Source organism: Bidens hawaiensis, unplaced genomic scaffold, assembly GCF_021521415.1.
Source record: "Bidens hawaiensis isolate Kalapana, Puna unplaced genomic scaffold, B.hawaiensis_p1.1 tig00000296_1, whole genome shotgun sequence".
NCBI classification, from domain to species: Eukaryota; Viridiplantae; Streptophyta; class Magnoliopsida; order Asterales; family Asteraceae; genus Bidens; species Bidens hawaiensis.
The window spans coordinates 4,320,566-4,342,921 of record NW_027491024.1 but is presented as its reverse complement, the minus strand read 5'-3'; the positions used below and the strand labels follow the sequence as shown (position 1 = coordinate 4,342,921).

The following is a 22,356-nucleotide window of genomic DNA, read 5'->3' as shown; positions in this document are numbered from 1 at the left end:
ATTTGCGAGGAGGCGCTGGTGGGGGTCGGCATGAGTAAGCTATGGGCCGACAGCGCGCTTGAGCCCGTTATCCAAGTCGACGGGTTGTGTAAGTTTATTTCATTGCTTTATTTTTTTCTGCGCGAACATAATTCTTTTGCTGATATCACTTGACTTGTTTTTGCGCAGTCACCAATGATTATGTCCTTGCCGCCTATGATGAACAAGTGGAGGGTGGCTCCGTCGCGCTTGGCGCTGGGGAAGTTGGTTTCCCAGATCGCTTCGATGACATGTTCATCCCAGTGGATCTGGAATTTGACTTTGACAGTGACGCGCCTGGTAAGCCTTCGCACTTATGCTCATTCCTTTAGAATACCCAAGTTTATTAACAGTTCTGTTGGTTGTTTTTGTAGATGCGCTTGAAAACTACGAGCTGGAGCTCGCGGAAGAGGAGGAGGAGGAAGAGGAGGCGCCCCTACTAAAGCGCAAAGCTAAGGGGAAATCTGGCGCAGGGGCCAGTAAGAAACAGAAGAAAAATGACACCCCTGTTGCTCATCCCCATGCTCAAACGAAGGGACCTAAGGAAACCCAGGTGTTTACCACCAAGGTTTCTTTAGCTTCCCTGCCTGTGAAAGTGGGCAGACCTCCTGTCCACTTGAGGTATGGTGGCGTCACCTCCTCCGTTCGCGCGGCTGAAGAGAGAAGCAGTGCCGCGCCTGCAACAGGTATACTTTGTTTATCTTCATCTGGCTGAATTGTTATTAAACCTTTTCTCCTTTGAATGTTTGCAGAACCTGCGACGGTAGCAGATCGGCCACAGGCGCCACAAGGTGCTGAGGCTGCGCCGGGGACTGCTTCGGAGTCCCCTGTTCTACCCTCTGAAAAGGGTAGAATGAACTTTATGGCGATGTTCGCCGCGTGAACAGAATTGCGCCAAGGTATGTTTTGCACACTTGTCTTCTTTATTTTTCTTTTGGATTCAGTCATAAACCATTTTTCCTTGTTGATTTGTTCATAGGAGTTGTAGCTGGCGTACAAGTTGCTGGCGACACTCCTGGCGCCGTTGGCGGCGCCGCTGGTTCTGGTCCCGCTCCTGCTAGTGTTGATTCTCCCCTTATTGGGGTTACAAAGGAGCAGGAAGCCGTATTGCGCGCCGAACTGGCGGCGTCGAGACCTCCCTCGCCTCCTCCTACGCGCAGCCCTCTCCGCGAGGCTGGTTTGGAGCCCCCCAGGTCGCAGGAGAAGAAGCCTATTCAAGAAGATGAGGAGGATGAGGGGGCTCAAGCTGAGGACTCCTTGGGAGACCGCGCCAGCCCTGCGATGCCACAAGCCTTCTCAGCGCATACATCTGGTGGGGCTGGCGCTGACTTTTCTGCTTCATCCCCGCAGGTATGTTTTAATTTTTTGCTCCGCTGCGCGTGCCTCCATATAAGTATGTTTATGACTTATAACATTTCTTGTGTTTTGTAGGAAGGTGACCACGTTTATCGCCCGAGATGGAATATTAATGAAGACAGTTCCTTCCAATCCATGGGCGTATGCGAGGACTTCTGGGCTCATGCCGTGCCTCCTACTGAAAGGAGGTATCAGGAGGAGCGCACCCGCGCTGACTTGCTCAACGATCACATTTTCGCTGGGTCAGCTTTCTTTGCTGCCTCCCAAGAGCTTCATCGCGATTATATTAAAGTACGCGATGCTCTTGTGGCAGCCCAGCAAGAGGCTAAGGTGGCCGCCTGGAACCTTTCTGATGCTCGCGCACGAGCTGAGAAACTCCAGGCGGAGCTCAGCGAAAACCGAGCAAGTGCCAACACCGCCTATATTAAGCGCGGGCATGAGCTCCAAGCTGCGCGGGAGAAGCAGCAGTTGGCGGAGGCCGAAGTTGCCAAGTACGCGCGTAGAGTGCGTGTCTTGGAACAGCAGGCTGAGGCGCGTGACCAAGCTATCGTCCATAGTATCACTGAAAAATCATCACTGGAGAGCGAGGTTGCGTGCCTGAAGAGGGATTTGGCGGCCGCGCAGGCCGATAGAGATGAGGCCTTGGCGACGGCGGCGTCCAGCCAGGAAGCACTTGGTGCTGCGCAGGCGGAGAAAGAAAAAATATTGGCGGCAGCAGCGTCTGATAAGGAGGAGCTACAAAAGACTAAGGAAACTGTTGAGTTATTAAACTCCCAGGTTCCTGTCCTCGAGACGTCTGTTGCTGGCCTCGCGCAGGATCGCCAATGGCTGGTGTCACAGGGCATAACTCGCTGCACTTTGGCGATGAAATATTCCGCCGAGTTTCAGGCCCTTGTGATGGACTGCAATGCCGCCGCGCGCTTGGTGGGCCGAGCTGAAGGGTTTACGGATGGGTATGACTATGGCATGTTGAAGAAGAACCCATCCGAGTACCCTTACAAGAGCGACGCGGCCTGCGCGGACATGGCCGCGGTGGGGGAAAAGTACATGAATACTCCCATCCCCATCCTTATGCAGGTACCTTGACCTTAATGATTTTTAATTGACTAATTTTTCCAAGTGTTTTGTACTCAATACTTTTCTAATGATTTTGCAGATAGCTGCGCTTGCTGACCAGCCCGACCTCGGCGCGCTAAAGAAGTTGCTCGATGAATGCGAGAGGGCTGGTAGCGATGATGGTGGCGCGGGGGATGTTGCCCCTGCCAGCGGCTCTGGCGCTGCGAATAAATCTGCTCCTGACACCGTCGTGATAGAAGACTCCAATGAGGAGGAAGAACTTGACTATGGTCAGTTCGGAGATGAGGAGCAGGCCGCGTCAGATGCTGCGGGAGATGATGAAGGTGATGAAGTGGCTGACGTCGACGTGGAGACTTGAGAAGCCCTTCATCAAATTTTACATATTTAATTTTTTATACTTGTAATTTGTAACTCATCATACTTGTAAATTTCAATCCAATGGAATGAAACTTGTTTTCTCTTTTTCACATCTTGCGCATTTCCATTCATCTCTTCATGTTTGCTTGTATAAATATAAGATATGCTTGCACGTTAAAATAAGAACAAGGTTGTAAGGAAATTATTCACTTAACCTCTGTTCTATTTTGTTTGTGGTTTCGCAGTATCTTGTTTATGCTGACATGCGCGCTAACTTTTCATTATTTCTTTTTTGCGCGTCGTTGTCGCGCGGTATTTATATGGAAGTATGAGTTTAGCCATTACATGTCAGCGTGTGTTACTCAGATATCCACTATGATTCCGCGCGCGACCTCGACCTGAGACCTTAACATGATATGGCATGTACTTTGCCTTAGTTGTGTTTAAGGATTTTTATGATCAGGCTGCGCGGGATGTAAGATGGATGTTTGTGAGTGTTTTGAGCTAAGGCTCTTTGTTTTGGGCTAAGGCCCTGACGTTTTTAGAGTTAAGACTCATTAACGTGTTTGAGATAAGGCTCGTAAGTTTGGGCTAAGGCCCTGGCGTTTTAGAGTTAAGACTCGTTAACGCGTTTGAGCTAAGGCTCGCGCATGTATGTTTTACTTCGCTTTGAAGTCAATATAGTGTTGTCATATTGTTCCAAATTAATAAAGGAAGTGTGAAACATGTATGCAAAGGTAATAGAACAAAGATAGCGCGAATCATCATTCATGATGGCTTAAAAGCCTTGATTACATATTTGAACATTTACATGAAGCATTTTCTAAGCTGTGCTGCGTTCCACGCGCGCGGTATCTTTTTGCCATTCAAATCTTTTAAAGTGTACGCGCCTTTCCCCAAATCTTCTGAAATTTGATAAGGTCCCTCCCAATTGGGGGACATTTTTCCTGGGGGTATTGCGCGACTAGCTTCATTGTTTCGAAGGACAAAATCATTTTTCTTGAAGTGGCACTCTTTAACGCGCTGATTATAATATTTTTCCAGCTTTTTCTTGTATCTGGCTTCATTGATGATAGCCGCTTCTCTGCGCCCTTCAAGCAAGTTAAGGTCCAATCTTCTTTCTCGCTCGTTATCAGTTTTGCTCATCATGAGAACCCTATGGGATGGGCATCCAATTTCTGCTGGGATCATAGCCTCTGTCCCATAGGTTAGGCTGAACGGGGATTCGCCATTGCTAGTTTTGCTTAATGTCCTGTGCGCCCACAGGACATTAGGTAACTCTTCGACCCAAGAATGGGATTCTCCCTCCAACCTTTTCTTCAGCCCATTTAGCAAACTTTGATTCGCGCGCTCCACTTGGCCATTCCCCTGAGGGTGGTAGACCGAAGTGAAGATTTGGTTGATGTGCAATTCTTTGAGCCAGCTTGATATCTTCCTGTCAGTGAATTGTTTGCCATTGTCGCTCACAATTTCCATAGGAAGGCCAAAAAGGCAAATGATGTGGCTCCAGATAAATTGTTTCATCGCCTCAGCTGTGATTTTTGCTAGTGGCTTGGCCTCAACCCATTTTGTGAAATAGTCTATCGCCACTACCAAAAATTTCACTCGCCCTTGCGCTTGCGGCAGGGGCCCCACAATATCAATGGCCCATTTGTGGAAAGGCCAGGCAGAGGTCACCGGAATCAAGTTGTTCTTTGGCCGCATGGTGTTTGGCGCGTAGCTCTGACATGCCTTGCATTTTTGTATTTCTTTTAGCGCATCCAAGTACATGCCTGGCCAATAGTAGCCCGAGCTCATTGCCTTGGCAACCACCATGCGCGGGCCAGCGTGTATGCCGCAGATTCCTTCGTGAATCTCCCTAATCACATAGCTTGCTTCTTCAGCATCCAGGCATTTCATGAGCGGTCCAAGATAAGAGCGTCGATATAATGTACCATCAAGTAGTTAATAGTTCTGCGCCTTGTGTCTTATCTTTCTCGCCTGTGCGCGATCGTCCGGTAACGTCCCCTCCTTCAGGAATTCCATTATTGGAGTAATCCAGGATGAAGGGGATGTATGAATTACAAGGACCGATTGCGTTTGCACTGACGGGTTGCTCATCACTTCCACCCTGACATCTTTGCCAAAGTGATCAAAATTAGTTGATGCCATCTTACTCAACGCGTCAGCGGACTTGTTTTCGCTGCGCGAGATGTGTATGATTTTGAAGAAGTCAAACTGCTCAACGATCTTTTTTGCCTGCTCTAGATATAGAGGCATGGTGTTCTCCTTGGCATCATAAAGGCCATTGACCTGCGCAGCTACCAAGTAAGAATCAACATGTGCCTCTAGCCTTTTAACTCCAAAGTTGCGCGCAATGCGCAGACCAGCCAGCAGGGCTTCATACTCAGCCTCATTGTTGGTACTTTTGAAGTCCAACCTAATAGCATAAGTATATTCATGATTATCAGGGTCCACCAGTTTGAGGCCCGCGCCGGACCCTTCGCTGTTGGAGGCTCCATCAGTGAATAGCCTCCAAACATCTTCCTCATCGTTTGCTCGCGGAGGGTCTACCTCGCGCTGAGCTTCTTCAATCTTTCCATCTGGGATTTCTGTGATGAAATCCGCTAAAACTTGACCCTTTATTGCTGGACGAGGCTTATAGGTGATCGTGTGTTCACCTAATTCCAGCGCCCACTTTGTCAGCCTTCCGGAGAGCGCGGGGCGTCGCAAGACTTGCTGGATGTTGTAACCAGTCAGAACTTCAATAGGATGACCATTGAAGTATCTATGGAGCTTGCGCGACGCGTGTGTTAGTGACAAAACTAACTTTTCCATGATGGAATAGCGCGTCTCAGGGTCTGTGAGCACCCGACTCACATAGTATATTGGCGTTTGGATCCCCTTGCGATCCACCAATAATACTGCGCCGATCGCGCGGTCTCCAGCTGACAGGTACAATGTAAGGGTTTCGCCAGGAAGTGGAGCTGTGAGCGCGGGCAACTTTATGAGACATTCTTTTATCTCAGTGAAAGCTTGCTCAGCCTCAGGCGTCCACTTGAATTGGCTCTTCTTCAAGCAGTTCCTCAAGGTGTTAACGAATGGAGTAGATTTGCTGGCGTGGTTCGCTAGGAACCTGTTGATTGACACCAATCTACCATTCAGCTTCTGAACCTCTTTCATGGTGGATGGTGAAGGCATGTCAAGGATGGCTTCCACCTTTTCAGGGTTCACCTTGAAACCATCCTTAGTGACCATTACACCAAGAAATTTCCCCTCTTCTGCGCCGAAAGTACATTTGCTCGGGTTGAGCTTCATGTTAACTTCCGTTAGGCGCTGAAGAGTTTCCTCGATGTCTTTGAGCATTTGTCTCTCCTCCCTGCTCTTGATCACCAAATCATCAACGTAGACTTCTAGATTTCTTCCGATTTGTTCACTGAAAACCTAATCCATAAGTCTCTGATAGGTGGCGCCCGCATTCTTTAAACCAAAGGGCATTTTTGTGTAACAAAAAACACCCTTGTCGGTCCTGAAGGCCGTCTTGTCTTCGTCTTGTGGTGCCATTTGAATCTGGTGATAGCCTTTGTAGGCATCCAGGAAACACTTGAGCTTGAATGGCGCCACGGAGTCCACCTTTGCGTCGATGTTTGGGAGGGGGTAACAGTCTTTCGGACATGCTTTGTTGAGGTCCTTGAAGTCAATACACATCCTCCATGACCCGTTGCTTTTCTTTACCATCACAGGATTGGCTACCCACGTCTGGTATCGGATCGGGCGGATGATGTTTGCGCGCAACAGGTCCTCCACTTGCTCATTCATGGCCTTCGCCTTTTCATCCCCCATGATTCTTTTTTTCTGAGCAATTGGCTCCACCGACTTGAACGTGTTAAGAGAATGTTGCGCCAAGTCTCGCGGGACCCCTGTCATATCGGAGTGTTGCCACGCGAAAACCGACGTGTATTTTGTGAGCAACTTTTTCATTCTCAATCTCGTTTCGTCTGAAATGGTAGCGCCAATTGTGACCGTTTGCTCTGGGAATTTTGGGTTTAAAATCCACTTCTCTGGCGCATTGTCAGCCATTGGAAGTTTCATTCTCCCTTCCCGCGGCGTGCTTGTCACTGCGCACAAATGATCGCGGTAAACAAATGTTACGCCTGTTGGTGTAGGGAACCCCAATGCGCCGTGCGCTGGCGACGGCACAACATTAAATTGGGCAATCGTTCCCCTACCCAGGATCATATTGTGGCATGACGTGGTGGGCAAGACCAAGAAGTTGACAACTTCTGCTCGCTTGTGCTCATCATCCCCCATAGTTAGTTCAAACTGAATCTGGCCCAGTGGATGGATGATTTCATTTGAAACACCACAGATTGGTGCGTTCACAATTTCGAGCCGCGCTTGGTCTGCCGGGTCTAACTTTCTGAAACACTGCTCATACATAATGTCAGATTCGCTTCCAGTGTCCACCAGGACCTTTGACACTTCGTAATGAGCAATGTGTGTGGTGATGACGAGAGGACTGCTTATTGAAGGGCCTCCCCTGATTCTTGGGAAGATGACTTGCTGCTCGCGCCAATCTCCGTGGATTTGCGCGCTTCCCTTTTTTGACGTCTGCCCTTGTCGTCCTCCCCCAGCCACACAGATTCTTTTGTATTTCTTGCTGGCAGAGGCTCCTTCCGGTTGCTCATCTTCTATTCTTTGGTTTTTTACCAAGTGAGCCAGCCTGCCTGACTTTACATCCTTCTCGATCGCATCCTTTAAATGATGGCATGCGTCGGTGTTGTGGCCCGGGGACCTGTGAAATTCACAATATTTGCCACTGTTTTGCGGTCCCTTGTAGTGTAGTTGCTTGGGGGGCTTGAATTGGACATTCTCAGTACTTAACACCTGTGAAGGTGTTTTAGTGAGGGGTGTCCATATTCTTGGCAGAGGTCTGCTAGGATCTCTGCCGCCCACCCTCTTGTCACCCTCCCCGCGATTACGAACTTCTTTTTGGGGCTGGGGTGAGGTTGGTTGCGCTTGTTTTTTCGCAGAAGAAAAACTTGTCGGCTGCAACCTGGACCATACAGAGTTCTGTTTGGCCCTCTTCTCTTTGCTGCGCGGTGATTCTGCCTGATGCGCTCTTTCTCTTGCCCTATCTTGGGCAATCTGTTTCTCATTTCTCGCGAAAACTCGCGATGCCTCCATTAACTTGGCCCACGTGGTGGGCAAACCATCTTTGCTTACGAGAGCCCGGCGGAGTTGATCACTGCGCGCGCCTTGTATAAAGGCCACGCGCAGGAGCTGCTCAGTTATACCCCCGATTGCCAGGGATTCCTGATTGAAACGAGTGATGTAATCTTCAATCGTTTCATCATTCCTGCGTATGCAGTGCATGATGTCATCAGGATCGCGCGTGTGCCTGCGCTGCTGTACGAAGTGGGCTTGGAACTTTTCTAATAGTTCCTCGAACCCATAAATTTGCCCTGTCGGCAAGCTCTCGAACCATACCCGCGCTGCGCCCGTGAGGCAGCGAGCAAACATATGACACCATGTTGGCATCGTCCAGCTCTCTAGGTTTCCCGTGTTATAGAAACCTTGCAAAAAGTCATCTGGATCTGTTGTGCCATCATATTTGCCCAGACCACTTGGCATCTTTGTCTTGTGCTGGATGGGAGCCTGCGCGATGCGCGCAGTAAACTTTGAGTGTTTTACCAGGATGGCTGGTCTGTAGGGCGTGGTTACGTCCACTTGCCCTCTGACCGGTGGGCTGTACGGCATGTGCAGATCCAGATCTGCTCTGGCTCCAGGCGCCATGTTCACAGGCGCGCGGAGCTGTGAGCCTCCTGCATGAGTATCCCGTGTCTTCCTCATGCTATGCACTTCTTCATCACTGAACTCAGTGTGTGCAGTGTGAACAGAATGTCCTTCTTCCGGCGCGCACGGCCTTTTTGTAGTCTGCTTATCAAAAGCTTGCCTTTGTGTTTGGTCGGCTAGCTTTTTCTGCTTGACCATTTCATTGTATTTTTCCATCAGACGCCGCTGCTCGTTTATGAGCCATTCATTTGGATCATTTGTTTCCTCTTCTGGACCCATTGGTCCTTTCAGTTTCGCGCCGGCCATATTTTGTAACGTGAGATCGTTTGGAGGAGTTTCAGTCTGGCCGTGAGGGGTTGTGACGAAGGGACGGTTGCTGGTGGTACGCGTAGAATCACGCGGAACCCTCAGAACCTGCTGTCCGTCGTTAACACCCTCACGTTCAATATCCTCCAGAGCTTGATCAACGTTACGAACTCCAGAAACCATGGTGATTGTTTTTTTTTTTTTTTTATATAGATCTGATGAGATCTGATTGCCGTTTGTAACAGTGGATGGCGCCAATGAAGAAACGTGGATCTACTCACTGGTAGCAGATCTACTTTCCTCGGGTGTGATTATGCTATTTCACCGATGGTTCTTCTGGGTCTGTGTTCTTCCACCTACAAAATGAACAGCGCCGTTACTTACCCCTCAGAAAGGGACAGAGGGGTCCTCTTTGGGGTAACCCTCCGGCGTGAGAATCAGTATATTTGTGGAGAAGATAATAATGTGTGTCAGAGAGTCTCAAGAGTATTGCTGAATAGCTTAATACCCCCTGATTGTGAGACTGTCTGTTTTGTATGTAACTGACTGTGAGTGAATGTGATTCAATATGATTGAATGTGTTATCCCTGCTTGTAACTGTCAATGATTGAGTATGAATGTGTCATCAAAGTGGAGTTGATGCTGTACTTATAGTGCTAGGGTTACCACCGGTTGGGCTCAACCTCGTTGGCTTCCTCCAATCGCACTGCTCCACGTGTCCTCTGGGACACCTGGCGCTTTCTCGTTGGTTGTAATCACGTGGTAACACATGTGTCATGCTGAGTTGTCGACCTTTCATTTGGCAGCTATCAACATCAGCATATTCTTTCTCCTTAAAAAGATGCCTTCTGGAAGGTTGTCTGACGTGCACAATCAAGGTTGCCCTAATCCTGATTTGGATAAGGACGAGGTTGATTATGCGCACGTGTGATATGCGCCCATCCTGAGGATGCGCGAGGTCTTCTCTTTATTCTCACGCGCAGATATTTCATGCGCAGATGTGATATGCACGAGCATGTGATATGCGCCGCGCGCTGATGCGCTGCGCGCATATGTGATGCGCGAGCATGTGTGTCTGGGCAGATGTGATATGCACGAGCATGTGATATGCGCCGCGCGCTGATGCGCTGCGCGCGTATGTGATGCGCGAGCATATGTGTGCCTGGGCATATGATGCCTGAGCATGTTTTGTATGCGCCATGTGCATAGGTTTTAGCTTTGTGCCTTCATAATGTCTTTATCTTGTGGGTTGACCCGCCTTGCTCGGTGTTGAGGCGGGTACATACCTCTTCACAATTGTTAAAACATAATGCAACATACATAAACCCGAGAGTAAATTTATTTGGTTTTTGAACTAACCAAACTACAGTTTAATTTACAATTCTTCTTTTGTTCTTTTTTTTTTTTTTTTTTTTTTTTTTTTTTTTTTTGCTCCAAATTTTATTTATTTGATTCTTAATTTCTACTGATGAAACATAGATATTACATCAATATAGCAGGTAGGCGGGCAACAAGCTGCGCCGCCACCCCTTTCTTAATTTCTACTGAGTAAATTTATTTGGTTTTTGAACTAACCAAACTACAGTTTAAAAAAAAAAATTCGATTATTTTACACACCCCTGACCTGACGACTACAATACTTAGATATTAAATTATATTTATTAACGTAACGTGTGTATTTTAAATTCGCATATTGCTGTTTCTCCTTACTTCTCCATTAAGCTTCCACGTGTCCGTACACGGCCACCATCAATCTTCATACAAACAAATTATTAATAAATAAACCCATCAATGGCGTTAGAATGGGTGGTTCTGGGCTACGCAGCCGAGGCCGTGATGGTCTCTTACTCACCATTCGGCCCAAGGGCTTAGTCGCTGTTATTCGCAACCTCCTCATTTTGCCTCTTTCTCTTTATGGATATTTACTGGAAGTACGAGAATCGGCCGAGTTGTGGTTCGCCCGATTCGTGTACTCCCACCGAGCATTTGCGACACCAGAAGTCGATCATGAAGAGCCAGGGTAACATGTTGTTGATCGTTACTGCTTTGGTGTTTCATTGGTTATTGTTTTCTGTCACTCGGTGGTTAAGATCGATCAGTTGAATAGCCGGGTTGAGAAATTGATGCGGTCGGGTTGAGTTTATGGAGCGCTTGTGTTTGTTTATGTTTTGATGTTTCTGTTTAATCAGTAGCTTTTAATGTTTCATTGTGTTATAGATGTTCATTTCATGTCTGTGTTGATTGAATTTGATCCTTAATTAAGTGTTATGGCATTTAATTTAATTTAATTAGTTAGATTGAACCATCTATATACAAAGACTGCATTATACATTGCTGGTTTATAACTAACATATTACAACCCGTACTAAGTCTAAAAACCAAACATAAATAGAACTAGCAAACAGTTTCTAAATATTAGGAATCACAACAACAACCCTAACCTCAAACATAATTATCAAGATGGACTCTGAAAAAGCTTTGGATGGGTAGCGGCATAAATAGAACCAGTCGCATCGATTTTCAAGTGCGAGAGAAGATGCTGCACGTCGGCTCTTAGATTTTCAATAGCTCTTCCACATAAGGCTAATACATCTGGTCTCGCTTTCGAATTTGGTTGCACAGGTCCTCCTTGACCTTCATAATGCACAATATGATGACTGCAAACAAACAGTTAAAAGAATCTTAAATGTTGTTCATGTAACTTTGATCATATGATGGTCAAATCAAATCTTACAGAAAGTCAATAAGGTCAGTTATTTCAGACGCTTCAACAGGAGTTGATGGCTGCGAGTTCCTCCCAAATACATCCACCATCATGTTCAACAACAGTTCTAGCGTCTGCAAAATCGAGCATACTTGGTTATCTGACTTCATGTTTTTCAGGTTTTTGTTTCACAATGTACTTATGACTTTCTAAAGAAGTTACCTTGCTGAACAAGTTGTGAGCGTTGGCTAACCTCGGCAGCAGCGGGCCCACAATCCGAAAGGCTATTCTCAGCACTGCAACTGATTTTATAGGCCTTAGATGGTTCACAATAAGATGTGTTTTATCCAACCATTCTTGTGGAAGATTACTAAAGAATGAATGAAGCAAAGCCACCACATTTCCTGCATTATCATAAGTTTATAAATTTCTTAATAATTATTACATCATAAAACTTCAAAAAGTATGAAAAACAGATCTTACCAATTACAATGGAGGTATTGTCTTGAGCAGCCCATGTAGGATCCAACAACCGAATCCAACTCACTAACCGACCTCTTACCATCAGTAAGCCACCAGCTCTCTTTAATAACGCGTGCCACCTCAGCATACAGCTGTGTATGAAACTCAGAAGGAAGCTGAGCCAGCAGAAGCCCACACGCTTGAATCATCAAGCATGACAGTTGCTGACTCGCGTAACCGCTTCGTGTAACAAACCCCATACCCGTAACACCTTGTCTACATCTACCCAAAGAATCCGTGCTCCCGCCTGAAGGCGAAGCTGGTAAAGCCGAACCTTGACCCGAACTAGTGGTAGATGCATGGTAACCATGGTTAGATTGAGTTAGAGTCGGTTGGATATGAATAATAATCTGAACGAGTGAGGTTACAATCTGTTGTGCGGTTACTGGGAGAGATAGGATTTCTATAATCGCGGTTTCTAGAACAAGTTGAGTGTAGGTCCCAGGATCTTGAATTTGATAGAACGCCTTTTGACCTTCGAAAGTGTTGGTTGACCCGGGTTGACTAGCTGTTGGATTCCGGTTAATAAATGTACGCATACCGTTGTTTAACGGGTCTGCTTTTGAGTTGCATTGAGGGATTACATTATGCACGAGGTTGCATAAAAGAGATGCGAAGTACTCGAGTGGTGGACACATGGCGTTTGATGAGTTAACGTGCTGCGGGAACGATTCGGAAAATGGCATCTTTTTAATATCAAGCACGTTTAGTATACGGAAAATGAGTTTTGCAGGAAGATGTCCATAGAAATATGCGAGTATATCGCGAACGAATGTAATGTTTAGAGGATAATAATGAAGGAAAGTTGAATAGAATTGCAGAACTCTATCGGCTGCTTCAGCAGCATCATTTTCAATAAGCCTATATATGATCAAAGGGATAACTGGGAGTAAACGTGCTGCGATATCATCAAAAAACGTTGGATACCTGAAAAGGCAAAATATTTATATAACATATGAAAAAAAAAAGAATCGATAGAAAAAAAAAAAGATTTTTTTCATGATGTCACCTTTCCTTCCATGCCAAATGATTGCCAAGAGCCTTTTGTAGTTCAATACGTTTAAAACTTATAGTTTGAAGCCAATGCTCGGGTTTGCCACGGTTAGCAACATAAAATTTTATCCTTTGTTGAAGCACTTGTCTTTCAAGTAAATTAACCTGCAAATATTATAATATAAACTTTTTAGCATAATTAACTTGGAACAAAAATTAAATGCCGTGACTAATCATTCCTAGTTAGGTTTAGGATGGATCTAAAGTAACAAATCCAAAACCGAATTAATCAACATAACCAAACCCAACCAGAAACTGACCTGTTCAGTTTTTGTAATTTTCTAAAAACCTTATCTTCGGTTCAGTTTCAGTTTTGCTTGTACCCAGAACCCAAAACACCGAAGCAGAAAACCAATACAACAATAAAACACATATGTATGTACGTATATATAAGTATGTTTGACATCATTTAGACCTATTGTTTCAGGCCCAAATTCATTTTTTTGGGTCATTTTTTTGGCTAGATTATTTAAAGCCTAAATGGGCAAAAAAAACCCCTGAAACCGAATGATATTCAAAAATCTAAAAATTGAATTTTCAATTTTTGGTTCGGTTTGAGAGCCCAAAACCGACGCGCGCGCACTTAATTCCTAGTTACATACCACAATATGCAAAGCATGTGGATCATCATCACGATCAATCAAAGCAAGAAGCAAAATATCCAATGGAAGCAGCTCATGGTTCCAAATAAAATATGAAAGATTTGCACATGCCTTCATTATAAGATCCTGATAGATTAAAAAACAAATTATGTCAAATAAGTAATAGTTACCACTTAACCAGAAATGTGTGTGCATATGATTAAAAGATCACCTGCAAGGGATGTCCATGTTGTGACTCTAACTGCATATTATGCAGAAGGACGTCCACCATTGAATATATACTTGCAGTCACCTCTTCAGGTGAAAATTCTCTCAGAACACGACCCTGTAACAATTAACAAATAAGAGACCCGATTTAATTAAAAACTAAATCATAGCAATTATATTTTACAATATTACCAGATTTGCACTGTTTATGTTCTCGGGGTGACCACGCATTAGCACCCATGCTCCAGCACACAGATATTGTCGGTGTTGAGGAAAACTTGTATTAATATAAGTCATGACATAAGTAGGGTTAGCTGATGGTGATAACAGCTGTGTACACTGATTGATAACAGTTGCTTCTGCCTGTGAATCAGCACATAATATCTTACATTTTTGTTAACAAACTAAACATTCAATGTCATTGTTTTTAAATTAATAACTAAATAAAACCGACCTGCTGCCATGCTTGAATTGCTAGGCCCCGTTTATCTATCCTGCCAATTAACGCATCACATAAAACAGGTGGAAAGTAACGAAGGGTTTTCGCGGACCAAGTATGTTGACTGGTGGCCAAGATTTGTTCCAACATCGTTTGAAGATAAAGGTGTTCAGCATCAGCGATTCCACGTGTCTTGATAATAATAGCAAGGTTCACTACAGTTATGCGGTTTAATGTTTCTGTGAATTCAGTGGAACCCTTTCCTTCTTTTCTCACAAAAAAGAATTCTCTCAGTGATAATATGAGATTCATGCACAGGTTTTCTGCCAACCGAAACACGCTATGATCACCGCGTTTCCCTTTGAAAGTTGAGAGAATTTTGGTAACATCATACATTAATGTCTTGCTCTTTCCTTGATACCTAAGTTTAAACAAACAGAAAAATATTTATGTAACCAATACTCACAAGTGAAAATGAAATTATGAAAGATGAAAAAGATTAATCACCTGTAAAGGGAAAATAAACGGTAGTTGAGGATTTCAAGTACCAAAAGAGTAGCTGATGGCTTACTTAAGATAGCAGGATTCTTCTGATGCAAATGCTACAAAATTTAAAAACTAGATAATTAGTCATGAAAAAGTATGAGTATCATAAAACAATGGAGGGAACGAACTTACACTTAAATGTGAACGAAACAACGAATGAGGTTGTATGAGTAACAATCTAGTATATGTTTCTACCATTGCAATGTTAGGCACGTGCTGCATTTAAAAAGGCAAAATATGAGAACATGGTATTATATATTTTAACTAGAAAGAGTAGTATATGTATATATTCCATCTGAAAAGCGAGTTTCAGACACAAATTAATTGAAAATCCTGACAACAATGAAATTGGCACAGGAGGAACTTCTCGCATCATTGTTATTCTCTCATTAGTTTGTAGATTTGGGCCCGGTAGTTCTGCAAGGCCCGCAGCTGTTAACCAGCCCATTACTGTATCAGAAGCAGGTTGTGCCATTGTGTAAGAAACCACCCAAAACATTCCAACTGATCTCTCATCCATGTTCATGTAATCTATCATATGATCCCCTAAAATCAACACAAAACAGTCAATCAGAGTATTTTAATCATTATTTTGTGAATAACAGATACACCATGTAATACGTATATATACCTTTAGTTACTTGTCTCCACCATTCATCTATCTGTTTCCCTTTTTGAAGCTGTTCACTATTTAAATAACGCGTTTTGTTTAAAGTATAAGGTGAACATGAAGCTTGAAGGGTTAAAGACTAATTAAAGGTTAATCAAAAAAATATATATCTTGCATTGACCACTAGAAAGTTGTTAAGCGGACCAATAGAAGATATTCACTGTTCACCTAGTTGCTAAATGTAATTATGTAATTATATAAATTTGAGCATTGTTGTTTAATTTTCATTGATGATTGATCTTCAGTTTTCTTTGTTTATAGTATCGATGAACAAAAAAACAAGAAAATTATGTTTGTATTTGTTCATAAAATTAAACTAATTATTACAAATCGACCCGTTATGTTTTATACTTTATTTGTCGGTTCGCTTAGTTACTAACTTACTACAGGAAAGTGTACTTCAAAATTATACTTGGATATTTCATTGTCGTTTTTATCTATAATTATTATTTAATTAGTTATAAATTGTTAATTACTAAAGAAGAGTTGGTCAGAAAAAAAAATATTTACCATAGAACATAACTATTCACATGAAAATGACGTGACTTAACAATTAATATATGCTAATTACCTAAGTCTACATTTAACAACCATAAGGTCATCATTTTCCCAATATATACTATAATCATTTTGGTCGTCAATGTATGTCAAAGACACGTAAACAAGTCAGGATCTAGATCTTAAACTTTCACACTCAAAACAATAAAATGACTCAAAACAATAAAATGGTAAACTCACGCGGCATGCCTATAAGTATTCTACAAAATCTATTAACCAAATTACATGAGTAACAGTGGTGGATCTAGACGAAAACTTCAAGGGTAACGTTCAAAAAAAAAAATTCTCCGTATTTCATATGATGTAAACGAATTTTTTTACCGTATTTCATACAATAACCAATTTTTTTTACCTTATGCCATATATTAATTTTTTTTCTTAACTTGGTGTTGGATCATTATCATCATTTTCTTGGATTTTTGTTTAAAAAGATTGTTAATAATACTTTGGTGTTTCATCTTCTAAGTTCTCTAATTTTAGAAGAAACAAAATATAAACCCCAAATCTCTAATCAAATTCAGTTTACATTATCCAAATATTCAACAAAACATAATCAATCAATCAAATATTCAATTGCCCATAAACAAATCCAAATTAACCATTTATATAAACAAATTAACAATTACAATTTTATATAAAAGAAGTAGAATACCTAAACTGAACAAGTAGAAGTCGAACCGTAGAAGAGAAACTCAAGGAACCTCGGTCGTCGGCTACTCGGCTGCGGAGTGGAGCTCCGGTGACAGAAGGAGGGAGCAAGGGGTCGGGATATCGTGAGGTGGACAGTGGCTAAATGGAAATTTGTTTTGTTAAATGTTAATGTCCGACCTAAACCAAATGGGCATCAGGGAACAACGAACGATAGTTTTATTTGGTTTGGGCTTTAAATTGGTTGGACTTTAATCGGTTTTAGCTTTTAATTTGGTTGAGCTATAAACAAATAAGGGTAACGTTATATTTTTTCAGAGGTAGGGAAATACATAAATCAAACGAATTTTTTTTCACTACTAACAAAAAGTTGCTAAGTCTGCACCTGACGAGTACGTAATGATAATTATTTTCTAACTTTTAATTAAGTTGAATGTTGTTTTTATCCTTATATTATTGTTGGTATATGTCGAATTTTGCTAATATAAGATAAATTGTATTTCTTTTATATTTTATCTTATTACTTGAATGGAATAGACACCTTCGGTAGATTCAAAATTTTCGAACAAAAACGTATTAATTTACGCTATGTATAAAATTTTGCATATAATTCACATTCAAATTGATGGTTACGTCCACTATGGTCGAGTCTTATTCTTTCCTTAAAGTGTTTGCTTCACGGGTCCTTTTTTGACTTTGTCTAGTACATTGAATTAGGGATGGCAATGAAATCCAAACCTGATAAAAAAAACCCGAAACCTGACATAAATGGGACGGGTAATACCCGATCCATTAGGGTTTGTGACGGGTTTGGGATTAGTTTTAAAATTTTTCACGGGTTTGGGATTTATAATATACCGGATTACCCGATAACATAAATCCATTACCCGATTATATACCCGATGTACCCGACATAGCTTTTTATATTATATATAATATATTCCAAATTCCAAATATATTATTTGTTGAAACTTGTTTATGTTAATTATTTGAGATATTTTATCTTTATGGTAACCATCTTTGAAATCGATTAGTTATATTTTGTCAAAACCCGACAGCCGGGTATACCCGACATGTGTTTTATCAAAATTCGATAGGAAACCCGAAATCCGATGGGAAAACCCGAGACGAGTAAATACCCGATTAAAACCCGACGGATTTGGGACAGGTTTGGGATGAACTTTAATAACCGGGTATGGGTTTGGGAATACCTAAATCCGACCCATTTCCATCCCTACATTAAATACTAACAAATACTTATTACTAAATGCTGAACTAACAATGAGACACATAAAGGCGACTAACGATGATACGTGTGTATGAAGTGGGTTTTAAAACTCTACATTTCGTTTATCGCCGACCATCACAACATATAGGTGAGGGTGCAATGCACCCTTTAAGATCCTTGCTTATTCCTTGTTACTAAGAAAGTAAGGAAACAATATATAAGAAGAGTCAACTTATATACCACTTCAAGGTTTGTTCATTCATATACGTGAAGGAAACTTTTATCTATTTCTTTCTTTCAAGTTGCTTATAAACTCATTACTTTACGTATTGATATCCCATTTATTTTAACTACATGTGAGCTCGTCGCAAAGCTCTCGTAAAGGAGTACACAAATGCATCGGTAATTAATTATATAACTCATATAAATATAACTAATTATGTTCACATGTAATGACTTAATTTGAATTTTTTTTTTTGGAACCAACATTCATTTTGTTTTTATTAACATTTAACACAAACCAAACTACATCTAGATAATGGGTAAGCGAGCAACAAGCTGCGCCGCTATCCCCCTTTTGGATCGCAAAGCCTATTCTACTAAATATAAATCCTTGGTTCCTCGGGCTCTGCGAGTCACTGTGGACCACCTTCTGCACCCGTTCCAAGAAGCGAACCGCCTCGGGAGCTAGAGATCCAAAAGTGTCGAAGGCAAATGGAATGAACACGTGCTGATTCTCCAAACACGCTGCCTCATGCTTAACAACCTTCCTAGATTCCGTCCTCAAAACAACTTATGTTCCAACAAAGTACATATATGACAGACAAATACGAATAATCATAAAATATGTTTCAAAGAACTGTGCTTGCAATGTGACAACAACCAAACTCCTAAACCGAATTAGTTATATATATGTTGTATGTATGGTATACATCTTATTACAACATGTTTTATTAAAGTTACACTATAAATTGATGAATCAAGCACAATAGTAGCCAAGATACCAAGTGGTGGAGACCACTAATGACAAATAGTCAAGAAACCACAACTATCATATGCCCATACTTCTCGAACCAATTTGATAAAAACAATGTGAAGAAGACTGGAATGATTCAGACAACCAGAGACCATGACCTAAAGTCCGGAATCATTAAACAGTATCGTAATTTAAAGAAACAAAAACTTTATATTCTACATACACATAGAGACATAACTTATTAGGCATAAAGGGTTCCTTCCCCTCTATCCTACAATGAATACAATATCTAACTCTACAATCACAAGCCTTAAATATTGAATCATTCTTCAACCTTTGCAAACCTACAAAAAACAAACTCATCCCCCCTTCTCCTCAAAAGGGTCAGGATGTAATGAATGTTGAAAAGGAAAACCTTGAATAAAACTTTTCTTTTATCTTAATAAATATGTTTATGTTTGAAAATCTACGGTTCGAAGATCGCGTAGATGTTGCAAGATTTCTCGAAGAAGTTCCATCCCTTTCTCGCCTTTGTTCAGTGACCCGACGCAGTGTTTTAAAAACTCTCTATCGGCTTCCAAAGCTTGTAGCCTTTCATAAACTTGATCAACTTCATACTCGATGTCCATTCGCTTTTTCCCGTTTTCCAACTCGTTGGAATGGAACCCGTTTGCTTTTGCCACCATGTCGTCGGAATGGAATTCGTTTCCCTGATAGAGATCTTCTATAGGTCTCACATCTTCAAAGTGTTGATCATCTTCATCACTCAAAACAAAAAGCTTCTCTTCTAGAACCTTAATTTGTTCAAAAATCGACAAACGTTCTTCTTCAAAGTCCGCTAATGATGTTTCCAGCTCGAGCACATTCCGATTCCAGCTTTCTTGATTCCCGTTCCATTCTTCGGTATTTTCAATCGTCATTACATTATACTCGGAATGACTAGAAGAAGATGAACCCGAACGTGACCTGTTTTTCATGCTACCTTTTGAAACAATCATTCGGTCCTTGGCTTCATAATCTGCTACTTTATTCTTATACATTTCCAATTCCTTTTCCTTTTTATTCATGAGTTCATTCAAGAGCTGCAAAGCTTCTTGGTCATATTCCGATTGTTCTTCCATCATTCTTTGATATTGTAACGCCTCCATTTGCATTGCCGCCTTCTCTTCTTGCAGCCGAGTGATCATCGCCATCGTCTCACTGGCGGCAATGGCAGAAGCACTTCTCTCTTCCTCTAACTCGGCTTTCAAAGCGTGTAAAGCCGATTTTAGCTTCTCGGTTGTGTTAACTGGATCTCCACCTTCCATTTCACTCATCAAACTACCATCTAATGATTCTTCTGCCCTCGAATCCTTTCGCTCAAACATAAAAAACTTCTTAATTGAAGTAGGGGTAGCGGGAACTTTCTCATCTTCGTTCTTGTTAAGGGTTTCACTCGAGTTCTTCGAATCAAGAAAACCTTATGGAAAAAACAAGATTATTGAGTACATGTAATAAAAATTTAGGAACTTGCATTGCAAGAAAAATAAAAACTTTACCATTTTCAATCTTTAAATGCAAATCATGTGAATAACTTGAAGATTCTTCAACACATGTTTCAAGAACATGAATCTTTGTTTCTAATGAAACCTTTGATTCTTGATCATCAACTGCAAATGTAAACGTTAATAATTAAGCAAAAAAATAGATATCCAAGAAACTAAAAAAATAAAATTTTGCAAGATAAACATTACCAAAATTTGGGTCCGGCTTCTTTGTATCTATGGTAGTTTCTTGAACCTCTTCATTAACAATGCCAGATTTTTCTTTAGATTCACTAAACTTTGCATGAAAAACAATGGAATTCTCAGTTTCTTCAAGTTCCATGGATTCAAGCCATGGTGTGTGATGTTCTTGAATGATCACATCTGCTTTCTGATAATCTCCAAACTCATGATCTTGTTCTTGATTAGCTTCATAAATGCTTTGACTTTCCTCAGAGTCAATCAGTTCTATTGGAACCAACTGACTACCACTAAAATCAAAGAAAAATTCAAGATCTTGTGGAAGAAAATCTGAAGTTGAATCTAACTTTTCCTCAAATTGATTCATACATGTTTCACTTTCACAAAGTTTCTTGTGAAGCTTCAAACCACAGCAAGAACACTTCAACTTATTCTCATATTCATCAACTCCATCACTATGTTTCACTTGGAAGTCCAAATGACAAGAAAAACAATCTTCACAAAAATCCTTGATTTCTGCCAACTTTTTATGACTTGGGCAGAATCCGAGAACCGAAACCTCTTTCGAATGAAACTCGCAGAGAAGATCGCGGTGCAAGCTAACCTTTTGGGGTTCGAAAAAGCGATGGAGGGTGGAACACCATAGACAAGGTGATTTTAGGCCACATAGTTGTGAAAACTTGATGATCATAAAAGAAAAGAGTGAGTTGATGAGGAGAAGAAGTATGAGTGTCCATTCAAGAACAGCATAGATGAGCACAAATGTGATTTTGTTTGTGTTCATGTGTATGAATGTAGCAAATTTGTTGGCAGCTGCCATTGTGATTATTGTTTAATATTTACAAAGAGAAATGGGAAAGGGTGGGAAATGAAGGGGAAGTTGTATTCAGAAAAAGGGGTTCCATTAATGGAGACAGAAAAAAGTGTAGGGGCCTTTTTGAAATACTAGCCATATGTTTAATATTTTAATATGGTTATAAGATTCTTTGTGCTTCCCTGGAATTTGGTTAAGTGGGGGGCCAACAACAAAAGTAAGGACCCACTAAAGATACTACATCCTATAAATCTTTTATTTATTATATCTTTTAAATTTTTTATTTTAAAGAAACATTGGTTAATTTATAATGTTAGAAACAAATTTACTTTATTTTTTGGAAATGGCACATAAAACGTAGGAGATTTGCCTACCTGGACCGTCGGTGGCGGTGTTACCGACCAACTTGAACTACCCAATAGCCAAATCGAAGACACTCCTAGTATCCTAACAAGATATCATGTTTTTACAACTGGTGTTCAGTTAATTAGAAATGAAAAATAGTTTTGCTTAAATAAAAACAACTGATGACTTTAAGGTTGCTAGAATATTTTGGAACCGAAATATGTGTTCGCCCAATAGCAATCCATATACATGATTCTTGAAGAGTGATTTACATGAAAAAAGAGGTAACATGAAGCTGATACTGAAACAAAGTTTTCATTGAGGCATTTTGTGTAAAACGAACCGAACGTTTGGTGAACTGTTCGTGAATTGTTCGGCGGGAAGTTCGTTTATTTAATAAACGAACGAACATGAACAAAAAGTTTGTGTTC

The 22,356-nt window shown here is 41.6% G+C and overlaps 1 protein-coding gene and 2 pseudogenes across 2 annotated transcripts; 1 reads left to right on the top strand and 2 right to left on the bottom strand.

Moving 5' to 3' along the window:
- The first annotated feature begins 10,680 nt into the window (after positions 1-10,680).
- On the top strand, positions 10,681-11,027 carry LOC143620329 (uncharacterized; annotated as a pseudogene).
- Positions 11,028-11,217: 190 nt separating this feature from the next.
- Positions 11,218-16,377, bottom strand: LOC143620319 (mediator of RNA polymerase II transcription subunit 23-like; annotated as a pseudogene). The gene is made up of 14 exons (XR_013151321.1): positions 16,371-16,377; positions 15,594-15,695; positions 15,228-15,508; positions 15,095-15,178; positions 14,924-15,018; positions 14,432-14,837; positions 14,170-14,340; positions 13,982-14,095; positions 13,771-13,896; positions 13,125-13,273; positions 12,077-13,042; positions 11,816-11,997; positions 11,624-11,727; positions 11,218-11,546 (listed from the first exon to the last, which is right to left on the bottom strand). The product of XR_013151321.1 is annotated as a mediator of RNA polymerase II transcription subunit 23-like (transcript).
- A 2,891-nt stretch (positions 16,378-19,268) lies between these two features.
- Positions 19,269-21,772, bottom strand: LOC143620763 (myosin-binding protein 2-like). Its single transcript, XM_077092388.1, has 3 exons — positions 20,776-21,772; positions 20,581-20,679; positions 19,269-20,501 (listed from the first exon to the last, which is right to left on the bottom strand). Exons 1-3 carry the CDS (start codon positions 21,584-21,586, stop codon positions 19,495-19,497), a joined length of 1,917 nt encoding a protein of 638 aa, XP_076948503.1. The 5' UTR covers positions 21,587-21,772; the 3' UTR covers positions 19,269-19,494.
- Positions 21,773-22,356: the final 584 nt, after the last annotated feature.